This window comes from Myotis nattereri, assembly GCF_964212035.1.
Source record: "Myotis nattereri genome assembly, chromosome: 16".
Classification (NCBI taxonomy): Eukaryota; Metazoa; Chordata; class Mammalia; order Chiroptera; family Vespertilionidae; genus Myotis; species Myotis nattereri.
The window spans coordinates 28,584,080-28,604,126 of NC_138091.1; the positions used below are offsets into that span (position 1 = coordinate 28,584,080).

The 20,047-nt window shown below is 45.7% G+C and overlaps 1 protein-coding gene across 1 annotated transcript in view; it reads right to left on the reverse strand.

Annotated features, from left to right (window-relative positions):
• The window catches only part of CA10 (carbonic anhydrase 10), a 369,556-nt gene extending 350,906 nt beyond the window's left edge, over window positions 1-18,650 (reverse strand). Inside the window, exons 1-2 of the mRNA XM_081110646.1 lie at window positions 18,020-18,650; window positions 16,445-17,081 (exon numbers count right to left, since the gene is read on the reverse strand). Coding sequence (XP_080966772.1) covers window positions 16,445-16,505 — 61 coding nt within the window. The 5' untranslated portion in view covers window positions 16,506-17,081; window positions 18,020-18,650. The remainder of the gene's footprint in view (window positions 1-16,444; window positions 17,082-18,019) is intronic.
• Window positions 18,651-20,047: the final 1,397 nt, after the last annotated feature.

The following is a 20,047-nucleotide window of genomic DNA, read 5'->3' on the forward strand; positions in this document are numbered from 1 at the left end:
AAACAGCATGTTTGTATAAAAATTCTAGGAACTAACTTTCGAGGGTACAAATTCCAACCTGCAGTCATCCCAGGTCTAGGAGATTTGCTGACCTTCAACCATAGAACCAGGATGATGCACATCAGACTATCACTTGAACAGTTTCGAGATCATTATCAAAATGGGATCGTGTTGGCCTGGACGTAGAGAACTTTTCAACCCCCTCCCATTGATTTGTTTGTTCTGCTTTCTATCTCCCTCCTTGTAAAAACCTCTGCCTACACCGAGATAGGGAGATAGACTTTGGACAAGAGTCCCCCATCTTTTCAGGTTGCCTGCAGGTGAATAAACCTCTTTCCTGTTTTTTCACCACCACCTGTCTCATAAGTTTGGCTTTCAAGGTGGCAGGCAGTCGAACCTTGGGTTTCAGTTTCAAAATGACTATGCAGAGCACAAGAAAATTAAAGGGATGATGGAAATGTTCTGTATCTTGATGGTGATGGTGGTGGTGGTTACATGGTTGTATACTTTTCCCAAACCCATTAAACAGTAGTTTTAAAATGAGTGTGTTTTTTTATATATTATAGTTCAAGAAATTGATTTTAATTATTATATTACATGCACTCTGGAGCCAGGGTTAGCAAATATATTTTTTTGTGAAGGACCAGCGAGTAAATATTTTAGGCTTTGCCAGCCAGAGGCTCTGTTAAGACAACTCAGCTTCAGCTGTTGTAATGTAAATACAGCCAACAGAAAATACATAAATGAATGGATGTGGTTGTGTGTCAATAAAATTTTATGTATGGACCAAAATTTGGTTTCATATAATTTTCATGTGTCATGAAATATTCTTCTTCTTTTGAGTTCTTCCTCCCATTTAAAAATGTAAAAATTGTTCTTAGCTCCCGGCCTTGGCTTTATAAAAACAATTTGCTTGCCAAGCCCTGCTCTGGAGTTCAGAAGAGCCTCCATCAAGCAGCATTCTGAAATCTGCTTTAGGGGCTTCTCACTGCAAATGCAGTGTCTAAAAGGGCTGGAAATCAGCTCCTGTGAGTCCTGCGGTGTCCGCGACAGACCCCATGTCCACTGTGGCCAGGGTAAGCTACTGCCTCTCCGACTTCAATTTCCTCATCTGTCCAGGGCGGCCAGCAACCAGCTCCCAGAGCTCCGCCATGCTTATTCAGCTTGATCTGGGAGGAAACGGATCCAAGTGCAGAAACTGATCACGGCTCGGGTTATGTCTGGCCTGTCTCAATCACCGGGGGGAAAGGTTTGATTTTTCAGGTTGTCATTCCTAAAACTGCTCGTCTTTCCAGGTGACGTTCTTATTTCTGAATGTGGTCTGACCTTCATATTCCTAAACGCAGAGGTTATTTTTTCAAAGTGCTGGCAGCAGAACTGTTCTCTCAGAAAGCTTGCTCCTTCCCTGCCAAGCTGCCATCCCCAGCACAAATCATCCCTTAGGGGAGGGTGGCTTCCCCCAGAACGTTGTCTGGGCAAGGCCAGAGCTGTGCCAAGCTCCTCTGACAGCGAAGGGAGCTTTAGAAATCCAAACCAGCACAAACAAAGATTTCTTTTTCAGTTTCTGACAGTGAGAGGTACACAAGGAACCCCCTTTGGGCCAGTAAAAACTGGCAAGATAGCCACAACAGTCAAGATAATTCTGAAGTTCTCAAAGCCTTAACGCTTAAAAACACTTCAAAAAAAATCATCACCTGAGGATATATTTTCCATTGATTTTAAGTCAGAGTGGAAGAGAGAGGAGGGCAGAGAGAGAGAAACATGGATTGGTTGCCTTTTGCATGCCTCCCGACTGGGCTGTGGATGGAACCTGAAATTGAGGTACATGCCCTTGACCAGGAATTGAACCTGCTACCCTTTGGTTCACTGGCCGATGTTCTAACCCAGTGATGGTGAACCTATGACACGCGTGTCAGAGGTGACACGCGAACTCATTTTTTGGTTGATTTTTCTTTGTTAAATAGCATTTAAATATATAAAATAAATATCAAAAATATAAGTCCTTGTTTTACTATGGTTGCAAATATAAAAAAATTTCTATATGTGACACGGCACCAGAGTTAAGTTAGGGTTTTTCAAAATGCTGACACGCCGAGCTCAAAAGATTCGCCATCACTGCTCTAACCACTGAGAAAAGCTGGCCAGGGCTAAAAACACTTAAAAATATTTCACCTAAAATTTAGACAATATTCCATTGAAGAAATGGATTATCCAGGAACGCAGTTTATCACCCTACCTCGTGGAAGCATCCAAATCAATCATTTGCATTAAGGATTGCAAAATTTTTCTGCAAAGGACCAGACAGTAAATATTTTAAGCAGTTCAGGCAATTCTGTCTCTGTTGCAACTATTCAGCTCTGTTGCTGTGGCACAGAAGCAGCCATAGACAATACAGAAATGAATGAACTTGGCTGGGTTCCAAAAAACTTTCTTTACAGAAGTAGGTAGCTGGCTAGATTTGGCCAATGGGCTGTTACTCACTGAGCCCTGACCTGAGAGCTGCTGTAGTATCTCTAAGAGGGGGTAGGTGGTTTGAGGAATAGGAAATAACTCAAATTAACAAATACTACTTGGAAGATCTGCAGTTAATCTTGTAATTATCATTATAAATTGCAGAGTAAAACCCAACCAATCAGCATGTTGTGATAAGAGTGGGAACAGCATAGACTCACTAGATGAATCTTGATCACAGTGAGTTTTCCATCTGATGGAAAAAGAAAGACTGGTCAGTGATGAACAGCTCTGGAGACAGGAAGAGTCCACAGGTGTAGAGAACCAAGAGACCCAGGCTAACTGGACTGATGACCCCAGCATTCACAGAGAAGGAGCCCGCTGGCTGAACTTGTGAGATGGGTGTGAAAGCCAGGTGGAGAAACACAACACAAACAAAGGCACAGGTATATATGTGCAAGGTGTTCACAGAGGAGTGAGTTGGCAAATTGGAGCCAAGTCAAAAAGGTGCTTCCAGGGTATCATAGAAGACTTTACCACACCAGTGTTGATAGGGTGAACTCTTTTTGTAGAGTCAGAGGGAGGTACTGAAGGTTTCTGAGCTTCTAGGACAATGTTCCCTACAAAAGCAAGCAACTCAGAGGATGCTCGTCCTTTACAAATAGGATGCTGGCTGCATCTTACATGTTATGAATATAGTGTTATTGGTGGGTCACATTTATTAAGCCACTATTGTCTGCCTGGCAATATCATACTAAGTGCCTTACTTTCACATGTCATTGAACACATAAAAAATTACTGAGGTGGTTCTATTTTATCCCCATTTTGCAGATTAGAAACCAGAGATGCAGAAGCTCACTTACCTAAAGCCATCCAGCGTGGAAGAGGCAGAGAGAGGGTTTAAACCTAGACCTGCCTCTGTGTACGCTTTTAATCGCTCACCTAAATTGCTTCTCAGTACATATAAACATATTTCTGTGTTTTAATAGTTAAATGAAACTTTTAAAAATCCTTTCTAAATTGTCTCTTTCAGTGTTTCTTCTACTAAAAAACCTCCAATACTATTATTACATTTCTTATCTTTCTTATCTTCCTACTAATTACTTTTTTCAAGAGCAATATTTTCATAATTAAAGATTTAGACATTTCAATTCTGTTCAAATTTCATCCAATTTGAGCTCACTAATTTGGCATAAAATTGTGATTTTCATCAATGCCATAGCTACCCATCTATGTATATAATTATTTTCACATTGTTTTTGTCTACATTTTAGGTGGGTCTTGCTTTACTGCACACAAACCATATATTTATCTCACATGACTTTTTGTCCAAACAGAATAGTGGAATGCAACTTCAAATGAATAAAAACGCTTCCAATAAAAACCTAGAGGGAACAAACTCTTAACAACAGTTGCATTCAGGTTATGTGATTCCTTTTCTCTTTTTCTCTCAATGACTTTAAATTGGGTTATAATAGTATTATAATTTTTTAATGTAATCATGTGAAAATGTTCGCCTTTAAAAAAAGACTGTGAAACAACACATTGGGATCGAATCTAATAAGCAACGAATAAAAGAATTCCCTAATGCAGAAAGCGACTGTGTTCCATGAAAGTTCCATCACTCTTGGTTACATGAACTTAGAGCTATTAGGTCTCATTAACTCACTGGGATCTATTATCAGGCTAGCTGGTGTGGGTCTATCTTCTGCTTCTCTAAATTCAATCAATTTCAGAGAAACAGGAGTAGGGGTGAGGTGGATTAGTCACAACAGGCCATTAATCTCTGCATTCTCAGTTGTAATCCAGCCTCCACCAATGTGACTGGGGGAGGGAAATCCGATAAAAATACCAAACATTCAGGAAAGCTCCACAGCTGGCTCCCTAGAGACCAACACACTTAGGTCACAGTTTGCTTGTCTTTACTTAACATCAATACATACAGCATTTGTCATCTGTCCTGTTTCTTGTTGGTTTTCCTTTTATGTCTTTTGCTGAAGTTCTCAGATCAGACGTATTTGAAAAGGAATCATGTTGCAATCTCAGGAATAGCCTCACATTTAATTACCATTTTAAAAATCATTCTCTCAAGCGAATATGAAACATAAATCAAAACTATCTTTTCATGTTGAGAATTTGTTGGGGAAAAAAAAACATGGTTGAGGTTGCCATGTGTATAAATCAGTGCTTTGGGGAAGCTGGCAAGACTGAATAATGAAAAAAAAAATAGAATAACCAAATTCCTGTAAAAACAAGCAAGTGACAGTTTTAAAACATGTAAATACTATAGCTTTACCATAAACGAATTGGGTCATAATGCCTCATTCCTTTATTGTTCTAAAAAATAAACCAACATTTACTAATGTGTATCAATCAGGGAAAACATTAAATGAAGGGTTTTGTTTATGCCACCATTGTCAAAGCCAAGCTCTTACTGGGCCACATGAGACCATACACCTATAGTAGAGGCCTTGATAAGTCTAAACCGCAGCTGTAAAATGAAAATATGTGCTATTAAATGTTTTTTAATTATTAAAAAATGTGGGGCAGGCCCAGGAAATTGACTCTGAAGATCATTTTATGAAAAAGACATGATTGTCTTCTTTCTTATTACCTTTAAAATATTCCCCAGACATCCTAGCTTCCCCCAGTGAGTCAGATTCAACCAACCTCAAATGATTATGTGTTATGTGCAGGCATTGTGCTAGACACTTGGCCATGAATTGGCTCATTTAACCCCCATGTTTTACATGATACTGCCAAGTTCCTTCTTAATTTTGCCCAACACGTCTTTTGTTCTTTTAGCTTCAGTCATAACAATGCAAAACTCCCCATTTATCAAGTCCATTCTGTGTGCTGAGTGCTATGCTGCATTTCTAAATTTCAGTCTCCCTTGACTCCAAAGATAGGTATTATCACCTCCAGTTTATGAGAGAATACGAAGGATTAGACATTTTAAGTAACTTCCCAAGGTCACACAACAACTAACAGTAGAGTTGAGATTAAATTCTAAGACTCTAATATACAGACCCCAAGGTTTTCAGTAAATGCTTGATAGGGCAGTCAATGATGACCCCCAGAATCTTTCCCAGAATCTTACTAGAGAGCTACGGACAAGGTCATCATTCCACAAACAGTCTGGGTTATTCTCTCTTCATGCCTTAGCTTATGCTTGCCTATTTCAAAAGTCACTTGCCACTTTTCTGCTCACTCAGTCTTGAACGTTCGTCCTGTTATTTAATCTTGCTGCCTCCACATTTCAAAAACTGGAGTTTAGCATCAACAGCAAATTTAGATAATTTTTTGTAAAAGTCTCTTAACAGTATAAAGTGTCCAAATTGGAAAGGGTTCTAGATATTATTTCATTCAATATCCCTGTTTAGAAGGAAAAAAATGGGCCTCGCCGATGTGGCTCAGTGGTTGAGTGTTCTTGACCTATGAACCAGGAAGTCATTATTGGATTGCCCACCAGAGCGCATGCCTGGGTTGTGGGCTCCATCTCCAGGAGGGGGCGTGCAGGAGGCAGCCAATAGTTGATTCTCTCTCATCATTAATGTTTCTATCTCTCTTCCACTCCCTTCCTCTCTGAAAAATAAATAAGTAAATAAATAAAAATAAGCTAGCCCCTGACAAGAAGTAAATAAAATAAAAGGAGAAAACAGGAACCCAAACCAGTGAAATGACTTCCTCCATGCCACTGAGCTAGCAGTGACTAGCAGCATGGGGGAATACTTAAGACATAATGTAAAGTTTTCTTTAAAAAGTACAGATTTAAGGTTGAAAAAGTTATAACTGCAAACTTGGTAAAAAAAAAAATTAGTCTGTTTTCCCAAATTTTCTTGGATACTGTTGTTACAGCATTGTTAGCATTAAAATGAATTCAGTGGCTCGTCATTCATGTTTGTGACACTAAACACTTGCAAATACAGTCTCTGGCCTGCAAGAAGCTCTGATCAATGAGGAATGTTTCACTTGAACACATGATTGGTCTCAAGGTCAAATGCATAAACAAAACTCTCATTCGTTAATTTTTTCAAACTATCTTGCCTTGAGGTGGCACATGACAAGACTTTACCTGGCTCAGTCAAGCTCTAATTTCAGCAGCTCTAAAAGTAGGAATGGGGAGGGGGCGCTGCACCAAGTCCTACACTCAAAATTGCATAGGACTCTCATTTGGCAGCACCAAATGAAAGGCCACAAAGAACTTCACCACAGTGGAAAGCAGGATAGTGCTTGTCATGGACACAAAAATAATGACTCCACCACTTTATATTTCATTCTACAGGGATTTGAGCCACTGCAACTTAAAGCTGGTATCATGAGGGTGCATTATAGGACTTAGAAAGTGACATACTGCTATTCACATCCAGGCCACACAATAGAAAGGTAATTACTCACAGATACCTCACTTTTAACCATCAGTATAATCTCCATTTACCTGCGAACAGGTTAATAATAGGAGCCTTTGTTCTGTAACCTCCCCTCTGCGATTATATTAACAAGCAAACAAACATCAGACCACCCAACTGACCATTTCCTCACAGCTGTTAAGATCAACTAGACAGAATGCACAGATATTACAGACAGAAGGCACCGCCAAGAACTGCCAATTCACTATGTTCTTTCCATTTCCGGGTGCCTGGCTCTCCTCTCTGGTAAGAACTAGTAGAGCTACAACACAGTTTTGTTACAAACAGCTGGAGGGTGAAGTCGTTCTCAAACACAAGACTGAAACACCTTGGAGACCAGAGCCATTCCCTGTATTGCTTGTGCACCAACATGAAAGGGTGGGGTAGGCTCTCCCCTAAAGCCCTCTAGTCTAGTTCAATACTTAACTACCGAGCAGTGAGCTTTCTCTTGTGCTGGTTCTCCCCAAGCTGGATCCCAATATGAAAACACCTTATCCTAAGCAATCGCCTTTAACAGGAACAGAGATGACATGGAGAAAAGAACAAGGATGCATCCATTGATCCTTAACTCTCCTAGTTCAAGGCTTTTAGTATGGCATCATAGAACACAAAGTGGCTGAACTACATTCTAAAACAACTGTTAGGTGCCCCCAAATAACACTGGTTGGCCAAATGCAGATATGAGTTAAGTCTGAGAAGGAAATAGAAAATCATCGACTATGTTGCTCCCTGGGAAGGTTTCAGTTCTGACTCTTTGCGTGCTCCAAGACCCCCATGCAGTAGAAGCAAGAGGGCAGCTAACAGAGAGGTCTTCATCTCCACTCCCTCCTACTCTCAGATTTTGTCTCCCAGTCTCCTGCTAAGGAAGGAAAGCCATTCTAAATCACTCCTTGTCATTCATTTACATAGTAATCCAATCATTCATTATTGAGCATCTACTGAATGCTAGGTACTGGGCTGGGCAATGGAAAAAGAAACCAATATCTGTGTATCACTAAGTATACATTCTATAAGGGCAAAGATCATGGTTGTTTTGCTCCCTATATTTTATCTTCTGCCTGGCCATTGCCTCCATCATTGGAGGTATTCAATAGCATTTTGGGGATTAATGAGCCAACACATTAAGCCCTTTGGGGATGGGAGAGAAGCCTTCTGTAGATATGTACCTTTATTAGTTCAAGAGTCCTAGGTGGTTATTTACTTTTCTTCCCACCTCATGGAGGAGGAATGGCCTTTGTTCACTCAGTAAGTGCTGCTGTCAAAACTGTTTTCCTTGAGGATGACAGGTAAGTCTGTGTGTGGTAGAAGAGGGGACCACAGAACGGGAATATGTCTATTCATATCCTTCAGTGAATGGGTTCGTTCCAACTCTGGCATTGCTGCCAACTGCTATGAAGCCAGCAGGACTTGGCTCTGGAAAACTCACCTGAAAGTCACAGGCTTCATTTCCTATCCCAGCCCCTTCAGCCACTGGGCATGAAGTATTGGACGAAGTTAAAGATGAGTTCTGCATTTACTGTGACAAAGGTCCCACCTCTCCCTGATCATCTCTCCGCTGCCATCCTGATGGCACCTTCATGCGCATGCAACCAAACTCAAACACTAGCTGGACCATTACCAGTCCAATCTCGCTAATAATGATGGCTTTGTTACAAAGGTAATTCCCATACCATTTCTTACCATCTGCAGCTCCCCACCCCAAACCCTGCATGCTAGAAATCCTTTAAAGTTTTGTTTAAGGTTACATGAGATGAAACTGCAAAGAGCTGTGGGAAAGATTCAATTATCCAGCAGAATGAGATGACAATTGACACATTGCAAAATCCAGCGCCAACCAATAGGGTCCTGGCTCCTTCTCCTAGGGCGAGAAGAGGTCAATTCTGTCATATGTATCTGGGTTATCTCTAAAGCTCCTGAGAAGCCACCTGGAACTAGAGATGACACTGGAAAATACCTAGTGATTTGGGCCAAATGGAGCATAGCTGGACCAGAGCCAAAAGCTTTAACCCTGACTGTTCTGTTCCTAACAAATAAAAAAGGAGAAACTAGACCTACCCCTTGGGTCTTAAAAGGGTGCCTTCCCTGCACAAAGAGGCAAAAGGGTGGTTTTTACTGACTATGATTAGATGCAGGGGTCCTCAAACTACGGCCCGCGGGCCACATGCAAATACAAATATTGTATTTGTTCCCGTTTTGTTTTTTTACTTAAAAATAAGATATGTGCAGTGTGCATAGGAATTTGTTCATAGTTTTTTTTTTAAACTATAGTCCGGCCCTCCAATGGTCTGAGGGACAGTGAACTGCCCCCTGTTAAAAAACTTTGAGGACCTCTGATTAGATGTATGGTATTACTCTTATTGGGATCACATTCTGTAAATGCTCAGCCTCATCCATCACACTCTACTCTAGTAGTTGCCATATTGACCTCTTGACAGTCCCCTAAATTCATCATGTCCTATCTGATCTTCCTGTCTTTGTAAATGTTGTTTCCTATGATCATCCCTCCCCAATCACACTCCCCCTGGTCAATCAGCCAAAATCTTCCAAGCCCAGACTTTAATATCCTTCCAGAGACAGCCTAAACCCCTTCTAACTAACGCTACTTCCTCTCCTTTCTCTACTCTGCCCACCCCCAGAACGAGTCAGATGTCCCTTCTCTGTGCTACTCAAACACTGTTTGTCTCTACTTTCATTACAATACAGTGGGGCCTTGACTTAGTTCGTTCCATGACGGAGCTCGTAACTCAAATTACTCGTATGTCAACTCAAAAGTGAATGAGTGAGACACGTGATGCTGGGCTGATGTTGTGGCGTTCACTGTGACGTTCGCTGTGCCAACTAGCGGTGGGGTATCTGAAGCTGGCTCGTAACCCGAATTTTAGCTCGCAACTCAAAGCAAAAAATCGGCTGAGAGACAGCTCGTATCTCGAAAAACTCGTTAGTCGGGACACTCGTAAGCCAAGGCCCCACTGTACTTATCACATTCTAGTGCAACTAAGTCTAGATTATGAATTCCAGGAGGGAAAGAGCAATGTCTTAATTATTCCTGCTGGATCCCCAGTACCTTCGCCATGGGGCACTCTCCATAAATGTTAAATGGTTAAGTGGACAAAGGGCATAATACGTGTAGTCTTGTAAATACTAAGGACCAGGTATTGTTCATTTCTGTGATTCTTCTGCCTGGTACATAGTTAGCTGGCAATTTGTTGAACACAGAAGAAATGACTGAATAACTTATTTGAATTTGCAATAACAGGTTCAAAGTGTCAACAACAAGCACTTTTATTGATGACAACGATGATAATTTTCTGGGCAGCTCCCCTTCACTGAGTGACTACTGTAAGCCAGGCACTGTGGCAGGATCTTATGTGCATTTTCTCCATCCTCATTTTACAGAATTTACGGAGGCTCAGAGAACTTAAAGGACTTCCCAAGCCCACACAGAGAGTGCATGTAGAAGGCAAGATTCACATGTTGGCCTATCTTAGTGGCAAGGCGCAGGCTTACTCTCATATGCTATGTGTAATTTGGTCAGTGGTTACTGAATTCCAGACACCATGCCAGGCATTTTTAAAAATAGTGTTTTGTTCTTTACGATTACCCTGTAGGATCAACAACGTTGGGAAGTGTCACCTTCATTCTACAGAGGAGAAGGCTGAAGCCTCTTCAAATCTCAACTGTCTACAATCCCAAATAGGGTACAATCTATGAAAAGTACAACAGCAGTTGGAGACATGCCACAGAAGTTTAAGATCAAAAGAAATATTAGAATCTCAAACATATTTTAACCAAGTTCAGTCCATATGATCAATGCAAAGATCCATAATAAGAAAAATAAAAACCACCAAGAGATTAAATATATTAGGATGTTGCATATCTTCTCAGTTCAACAGGTCCCCGAGTGAGCTCATTCCAATTTTCCAGCATCTCCCAAAGTGAACCTTTCTTCCAATAGGGACAGTCCCCACTACATATCTCACACATTCCTATTCCTCTCTCTTTGATAATATGGTCCCCTCCATCTCTCCTACCCCCAATCTCCAAAATTTATCAAAATTCTCCATTTTCCTCTGTTCTGTAGCATTTATGCCCTTTACCAAACCATTAGTTATTACTCTTACTGTTTTATCTCATGATACATTTTGTGCATTACAACTTTGCTTTTATAACTACATCTAACAAGCCTTATTCATTCTATTTTATGAATAATATAAGACTATTGTGTGTCCATACCTCAACTTTGATTTTAAAACTATATCTTAAGCTGAGTTAATTTTCATTTTACAGATGAGGAAACTGAGATACTAAGAGGCTAAGAGAATTACCCAAAGTCATCTAGATAATTAAGGGAGACTTCATGAGCAAGTAGAGTCTTCTAACTTCCATACTGTTTCTACAATGGCTTGCTGCCATACACTTTTATGGTGCCTAGATCGTTTCTTGACTTAAACTCCAGGCCCAAATATATAATGCTTAGTTAAGGTGAAAAGTCGAGATGTTAGGCACTGATGACCTAGGGTAGCAGGCCATCCCCAGGGACCTTCTATTACTCAGGAAGACTCATCTCATCTCACTGCCAAGAGAGTCTCATCGATGATGATGGCACCTGTCAGTGACTGGGCTAGGTGATGTCACGTGGGAAACTCGATGTAAAGAAACCATATTGCTAACAGCATCATCAGGTGGGTATTCTTTGTTTGGCGTGACCCTTTTTTGCATTTAATGGAATGTTCTATTGCAAGCCACATTGACAACATCTGCAGTTCGCCATTTTGGAAGCCCTTGAAAGTTGAGTTCTATACCGAGTCATAATTTACAAGCAGAAAGGACAATTCTGCTGCCCCCCTGGGTAATAAGCACTACCTTGTTCCCAGGTGACCTATTCAACTTTCCAAGCCCCACCTTCATATCAGGCTCCCAGGGATACAGGGGGTGCCACTCATGACTAGCACCCATACCTAACGCTGCCAGTCTCATCTGCCTGAGAAACAAAACGAAGAGACATTTCAAAGCTGTTAAGTCAAGGCCTTCTTAAAAGGAGGGCTCAAGCTCAATCAATAAAATGCGATTGCTGATGATTCTGTTTTTGCTTTTACACAAGTGGGAGGGAAGGAAACTAAAGGCTCTGTTCTATCTTGGCCTCACAAACCTGTGCAATGTCAGATTTGTAGGGAAAAAAATATTTACATGACTGCAAGCACACTATTGCTAGCCTCAGACCCTGTGCCAAAATCACTGAATACATTATCTCATCTCATCCTCATAACAAATGTGTGGGGTATGTACTGTTATATTATCCCCTTTCTACATGTAAAGAAGCTGAAGGGAAACCATTTGAATTTTCAGATAAGGAAAAGAATGTAGGACACATTCTTGGCTTAAGGGGTTGCTTATCATAAGGCATTGTGTGGAGGGGAGCAAACTTGGATAAGTCTCATCGGTTTGATTGACAGTCATGTACCACTCAAATGCTACCTTAATTCTAGCTCTAGACTATATAATCCCCCTAATTTCCACTTTCAAATTCTCTACGACTTACATCCATTTAACACAATTTAGTCTTTCAATTGAAAACATAAAAAAATAGCCGAAACCGGTTTGGCTCAGTGGATAGAGCGTCGGCCTGCAGACTGAAAGGTCCCAGGTTCTATTCCGGTCAAGGGCATGTACCTGGGTTGCGGGCACATTCCCGGTGGGGGACGTGCAGGAGGCGGCTGATCGATGTTTCTCTCTCATCGATGTTTCTGACTCTCTATCTCTCTCCCTTCCTCTCTGTAAAAAATCAATAAAATATATTTTAAAAAAAAAGAAAACATAAAAAAATATATACTGAATAACAACATTAAAAAAAAAAACCTTGAACCAAAACATAAATGATATACTGGATTTTGACTCAGTTAGACCTGGCTGTGAATCCTTCAGGCTGACCCTCTGTGGGCTCTGGTTGCCTTATATATAAAATTACTCTAAGAATAGATGAATTAAAATATGTGCAATATTATGCCATATATGTGAAAGCACCACATAATTATAATTGTCATTGCTGTTATTATCGTGAATAAGCTGCCTAAGTAAAGTTACATATAGGGAAGTGGGGTGCATTGCGTAAATTAAATCAGACAACTGTTTTTGGACCAGGAAATTCTCTCCCGGTGCTGCTAAGCATTCATTCTTGCAGATGTGAACTGCTTTTGTAAGGATGGAATTGTGCTCTTGCTAGCACCGGGAAAATCACCTCTCCCTCTCTCTCCTGCCTTCCCTCCCTCCCTCTCATCTCTTCAGAGATCTTGGCTGCCTTACATTTTCAGTAAAATGAGATCTGAGCTGAATGAGGAGCCCCAAGAACTTCCAGGCATGGTATTCCCTCTCCAGCCTGGCTGAGTTGTCCTTAAGTAGCCAAAACTGACACAATCTCTCACATGGAAAGCACACATGGTACTCCCTCAGCAGCTAGTTAGCTGAGCCTGGCCAAGCAGACCTGCACCCAGTCCCATTTGTGGCCAGCGCTGACTGCATTCTGGACACCACACTAGGCATTTTATAAAGAGTGTTTTGTTCCTTCCAATGACCCTGTAGGGTCAACAACCTTGGGAAATAGTAGTATCACAGCTTCATCAGAAACCAGATGACTAGTGCAGAGCCATCAAATCTACCAAGAGCAGGTCTCTGTATTTCAAGCGTTCTATACACGCAGGCCTAGGGAAAAAGCTCCTTGTATATACTTTTAATTTGGGGGATAGGATGGGGTGAGGGAGGGTAGGCACCTTTGATTAGCGAAACACTAAGCTACAAAGCACCAGCATATTCCTGAAAGCTAGGGCTACTGACTGAAATTCAGTCAATATGCCTTCTACAGGCCAGATCTACTCCCCAAATTTTCCTTCTGCAAAATGTTTACAGCGCAGACTTTTGCTGGCCTTGCCTAGTTTGGTATTCCTCAGTAATGATGCCAAGCCTAGTACTGCATCAATTAGCGATGCCCTGGTAACTCTGTAAGAATCAGTACCCATTTCCTGGGCAGGGCAATTCATCCCAAGATAGTAGAGAGGTGTTTTGTTTTATTTTTTTTTTAACTCTTTTAAGACTTAGTAGGTTTTATAATCAAGGGTTATGTTCCTTTTGGTAAAGTTCAGTCGTGAGTAAATTAAAACTGCAAATCATGGAAACAGAAATGAAAGACCTACTAAATGCTCCTGAGACAATTACTCAACCTTAGTACATTGCGTGCTTGCACCTGTTAAAGCTGCCAGATGGGAAAAATAAACAAAACAAAACAAACAAACAAACAACCCACAAAAACAAAGTCCCCTGAACTGTGAGTCATAATTAAGTTCCTAATCAGACCTGTGACATACAGGGACATCACTGACTGAGTAGCTCTGTTTATGGAGGGCGAAAACCACCTGGACCCTGGAAGAAATAGCCTTTTGAAGTTAAGTGTATGGATGTGTAAATACAGAGTCCATAATGGTGCATCTCTGCCTAAATGTCTTCATAAAGGGCAAATTAGTGCAGATCCTAAGGAGGCATTTGCAACGCTAACCTAGTTTTCTGTGTTTAGCTAATAGCTAGCAATTTCACTTACACTTTTATCCCCTCATTACTTAGCAATGACGATTACTTAGTAAACACATGTGAAAGGCCTTGTACTCCATGGCACCCCTCCTGGGTTGGAAATAACCTCCTCCTAATGCTTCTATTTATATAATGTAGTTGCTGATACACCAAACCAAGTATAGCTGTGACAGGTATCTCATTAATGGGAGGCTAAGAACAGACCCATTCTCAGCTGGGTCTGCTGCGATGGCCTGACCAAATGCAGGGACTGGAAATAAAGGATGCTGGGGGTGGAGTGGGGGTGGAGCCTCAATGATGTTAACCCTTTGTAAATCTTAAAGGGACTCAGATGGCGCGTCTCATATGCAAATTATTTATGATGCTGGAGAGAGGTAGCGAAAGGGCATTTCATAACCAGTGGAATATGGAATGAGAATGAGAGAGAGAGAGAGAGAGAGAGAGAGAGAGAGAGAGAGAGAGAGAGAGGTTGAAATAGACATGTAGAAGAGAAAGATGCAAAATGTGGCCTTGTGAGATGCTACCCAGTTCATTCCTGGATATGTGACTGATATAAACCTTTACAAGTCACCTAACCTAGGAATTTTCCCTTAGATGTAGGATGGGGTAAAAGAGGTCCCACTAGAGGATTGCAGGGCACTGTTTATTATCTGCCAGGCCCACAGTATATCTCTAATTTCTTAATAGGGTGGCCAAGCCCCAAAGGGAATAATTTTGAATAAAAGATTTCCCATTCCTGTTCTATGAAGAGAACATTGAAACTGAATAACGGTCTTTGGATCTGGGTCCAGTGTAACGGCAGACAAGGGTTTTTAATATCCAGAATCAGAGGGTGGGGATTGGCTGGACTGAAGGAAGGTGCAGGAAGCATGTCCCTGTCCCCCAATGATGCTCAAATGTGCCTGCTCAGAGGGGCAGGGTTCCTGCTCTCCTCTTCTGGTGACTTCATGGGAAGTTGGCTGAGTCCCCAATTCTGCAGAGGGAATGCAGGCAGAGGGGAGCGCTGCAAATGGGCCTTACCCTGGGCACCTAAATGACAGGTGTGAATGGAAATGAGGTGAACACTGTCAATGGGAGGAGGCACTAAATTGGGGAACACTGCTGATGCTGAGGCTTTTCTCACAGGTCCCCTCCAAACCTCCGACGCCCTGCACCAACGAAGACATTGCTTGGAATTCAGAATCCCTTCCAACACAGAGACACACAGGTGCAGGCAGGCACTAGCCCTACCTCATTCCCCTGCACTGGCTTGTCATCCGCTGCTAAAACCAAAGACCAGCACAAGTAGCCTGAGGTCAGTGAGTCTGAGCCAGCACACCCCTGCCACTGGGCATTCCAAAGGACCACAATTTAAAGTGGCATTTATGATGCTGTATTGTTTCCGATGGGGTTTGCTTTTATTTTCGGGGAGTGGGGGGCGCGGGCTAGGATGTTTCAGACCATCACCACTGGGCCTGATGGGTTTGGGGAAGGAATGGAGGACCTCCACATCCCTCTGGTCCCTGATGAATATTCTCCACTCCCGCATCTGCCCGCAGTCTCTTGAAAGTGCTCAGATACCCAGGGCAGGGCTCCGCGTCCATTTTGCCAGCCAGAACCACCAAGTTTGGGAACTTTGAAAGCCTGGGGTTGGGGGTGGGGGTTGCTAAGGCTCAGATTTCGGCGCCAGAGTTCTCAGCCAGAAAGCCTTGAAAATCAACACCCATCTGCCTCTCCTTTCTCATCCCCCACCCCTTGTAGGTTCCAGAACTCCACACGGATACTACCCCAAGGGACAACACACACACACACACACACACACACACACACACACACACACACCTATCCTTGGGTTCAGAAGGTTTTTAATTCGGAAGGCAGCAAACCCGCAGAGCTGAGCAGGTCTCTGCCACCACCCTCCCCGCATCCCACCCCGAGAGGCCACCTGAGTGTCTTGCACAGGATACGACCCCATACATTCCAAACACGACACAACACCAACCCGCCCGCGACTCCGGCGCGCCCCATACCTGATATGCAGACGATGAAATTGGCTTGAAGAAGAAAAAGCACCTCCCAGACTATTTCCATCCTCTGATTCTCATTCCAAGTGCATCACTCGACGGGAAAACGGGGGGCTGGGGGGAGCCCGACACGGCACACACACATCCACACACTCACACACTTCTGGGCGAGTGCACACTCGCACTCCCACCGGACAGCCGGTCAAGGGACAGTCACCCCCAAGATCAATATCGCCCGTTGACTTGTTCCGGCAAAAATCCCCTCGGGCTCAATGGATGCGCGCCCCAGGTGTGCTGACACATGTCCGATGTCTCGCTGCCCCGGAGGTGTCCCCGCTCAAAGGTCTCTGCTCCTGGCCCGAGCGGCGGAAGCAACCCCAGCAGAGGCGGCGGCAGCCACCTGAAGCCACCAGCGCTGGGCTCCGTCTGCAAAAACCAGATCCCGATCCGCCGGGCGCCCCAAGAAGGCATAGACGAGAGCCCCCCTCCGGGCCGCGCTGCTCCTCGGCTTTCGGGGCCCCGGCAGCTCGCAGCTCGCCGGCCGAGCCCAGGCAGTCGGCGCCAAGTTGCCCTCGAAGTCCGCCCCGCTCACCAGGGCATGGTCAGAGGGCGGCTGCTGCTCCGCTTCGGGGCCGGTCCTCTCCTGCTTCCGGGGGGCGGAGGGAGGAGCAGACGCGGCAGACGGGAGACCGGGAGAGAGAGAGGCAGGGATTAGTGCCCGAACCCGCCGGCCGCCGGCAGCCTCCGCCGACCCTCCCTGCTCCCAGGTCCGCGCGCAGCCCGCCGCCTCCGAGCCCGACCCAGGCGGCGCGTCCAGGGCGCCGATCGCGAAGGGCGAGGAGCCGGGGACCCTGGCGCGTCGGGGGCCCGCGGGCTTCCCACGCCGCGCGCGCGCTTTCCGATCCTCGGCTATGCTCCGGGGCTCCCCAGAACCCTGGCTTCCAGCGCCCGCAACGAGCGCCGCCGCCGCCGCCGAGGTTTCAGCACTGCAACTGCAGGGGTCGTTATTTCCTCGCCTACGGAGCCGGGCGCTGCCCGGCGAGGAGGGGAGGAGAGCAGGTGGGGGCGAGAGGAGGAGGGAGGGGGGCGGAGGGGGAGGTCCGACCAGGTGAGCATCCTCGCGGCCACCGGGAGACCCCACAGTCCTGGGACCCTCCGCTCCCGGGGGCGGAGGCGGGAGGCCGGGGCCGGGAGGGGAGGCTCCGCGCGGCCCCCAGGAGGACCCGGCGCTGGGAACCGGAGCTGCGGGCCACCGCGGCCGCCGCCTGGGCCCGAGCCCCGCTCCGACTCAGACTCCGCCCCGCTCGCCTTGGTCACCCTCCGAGATTTGGGGAGTTTCTCTTCTCCTTAAAGAGAACTTCGAGCCCCCCCCCCCCCCCCAGTTCGGCACGGGAGCCCCGGGAGGGACTCCTCCTGGGAGTGCTGCTGCGCTCCCCCTCTGCGGTGGAATATTGGGGATTTTTTTTCTTTTTTGCATAATCCGTTCCTTGCCCCCTACCTCCCCCCGCTTCTCGTTCCGCTCCTGCCCCTTCCTCCTCCTCCCCCTTCCCCTTCCCGCTCCAGGGCCAGAACGCGACTTACCCCCGAGTTCTCTCTGCAGGTTCCTAGAGCAGGTGCAACTCCTGCCTGCAAGTCCCTCACCTCCCTCCTCCGGAAAGTAGAAAAAGCCTCCGTCCCACTCCGCGGCCAACTGCGCCCCTGCCCGGCTCCAGGGGGACCCGAGACTACGGGCAACCCGGGCTGTAGGGGCACGGGCTTCCCTTCTTTGCTTTCAATCGCTTTTCTTTCGGAAGCTCAAGCGCTCTGGGGGCTGTGGCCGGGGTCCCGCAGACTCCCTGCCCCGACACTCAGCGGCTTCCGGGGAAGGTCTTCCCACCGAGTCGGCGGGCACGCACTGCACTCACGCCCGGCGCGGCGGGCGCAGGCCCCGCGGAAGGTGGGAGCGGCCGCCGCGCCGCCCGCCGCCCCGGCCGAAGTGGAGCTGGGGGTCAGCTGGTCTCCCGGCGAGCGGGCTGCCCGAGGCCAGGGAAGCACCAGCGCCTGGCCGGCCGCTGGCGCGGTAGCTGCGCGGGGACTGGGAAGAAGCCCCGCGCTCGGGACTGCGCGCCCGAGAAGAGGGCTGGGCGCGGGGGAGAGGGAAACGCAGCGGCCGCCTCTCCTCTACCGCTGCCGCGGGGGTGGGAGGACGCTCCGGACCTACCTCTTGGGGAGTGACTGGAGCGGGGGAGGCAGGGTAGGGGAATCCCGGGGAAGATCTCGGCTGTCTGGGCGCGCTCGTCCGGAATGGAATGCAAACTGTGACGTTTGGAGATGTTTGCACAAGCGCGGATGGACACACGCACCACACTGCACAACACAACGCACACGCACGCACACAACCCACAGGGGATTTTTTTGCACATTTTTATTTGCGATGTTTAGAAGCCTTCGCAGTGTGAGCCTCGGTCTGATAAGGGCACCTAAAGGGTGGATGAGCGGAGAGGAAGCGGGAGGAGGGAAGAGGGAACGGTTCATCCGCACTGAGTCAGTTTAGCGAGTCTTCCAGGCTGTGGCATCGGAGGGTGCGGTGTGGGAGCCGAAGGAGTCACACTGCAGCGCTCCCGGGATTCTTGAACGGACTCCAATGGCCAGGAGTCTGGCGGTCCGTGGGCTGAGTGGCGGGGGCGGCGGGGGGTGGAGGGGATGTGGGAGGGAGCCGACGCAACAGCGGGAGCTTCCTAGGCTGGGCTCACTCGGGGAGCGGGGCTGCTTAGTCCTGCTGCCCCCAGAGATTCTAGAAAAGAACCCGTGGCTGGCTGCCTACTATTTCAAAAGGAGGTGTGGCCCAGGGATCTGCTCTCTGCCGTGACAGCCAAGGACTCCAGGTGATCGACGCATTAAAAATCTAGGCCCAGATGAAGAAAGCCCAGGATTCTTAGCTCCAGGCTCAGCAGGAAAGATATTGAGACCTCATAACATTAAAAGAATCTCAGGTAGTGAGAATGAGCCCATTTGGGAAACATGGCGGGGGGGGGGGGGGGCGGGGAAGGGGGTTGCAGAGGGGTTGTTTGTCTCCAAGCCCTGAAAGTCCACTGCACGAAAGGACTTTTTGAAAGGAGAAAAAAAAGCAGTTTGCCAAAGATGAACGGATTCCATCCTAGGGAGGGTTTGATACCAAGGACAGTGACCTACCTTCTGCATTTGGGAGCCCAATGTTTGGCTAGTAAGTAAGATCTCTCTGGAAGCAGAAGCAGGGTGCCTGGATTTTTATACCACGACCTATTTACTTATGAATGAGTTATGCAAATATTAAGGGCGTGCATGATATGTGTCAAGCCCTGTAGCAAGATGCTGGAGTTTTATAATTGAAAATCCATAATCCTTGTTTTCAAAAAGCCTAAAGACCATATTCTCTCCATTTGCTTTAAGAGCTAAAGCCAGTAAAATTACACTTAATTTTTCCCCTTTTCAGTCTGTAGCTCGCCTTCAAGCCCTCTCAAAAATATTTAGTCTATTATCTGCTGCCAAGTACTTTTACTTTAAAAAAAATACAAAAATAAACAAAACCCATTCATGATAGTATTTGTTTAAGTAAAAATAATTGCATGCATTGTTTCCTATGTACTACAT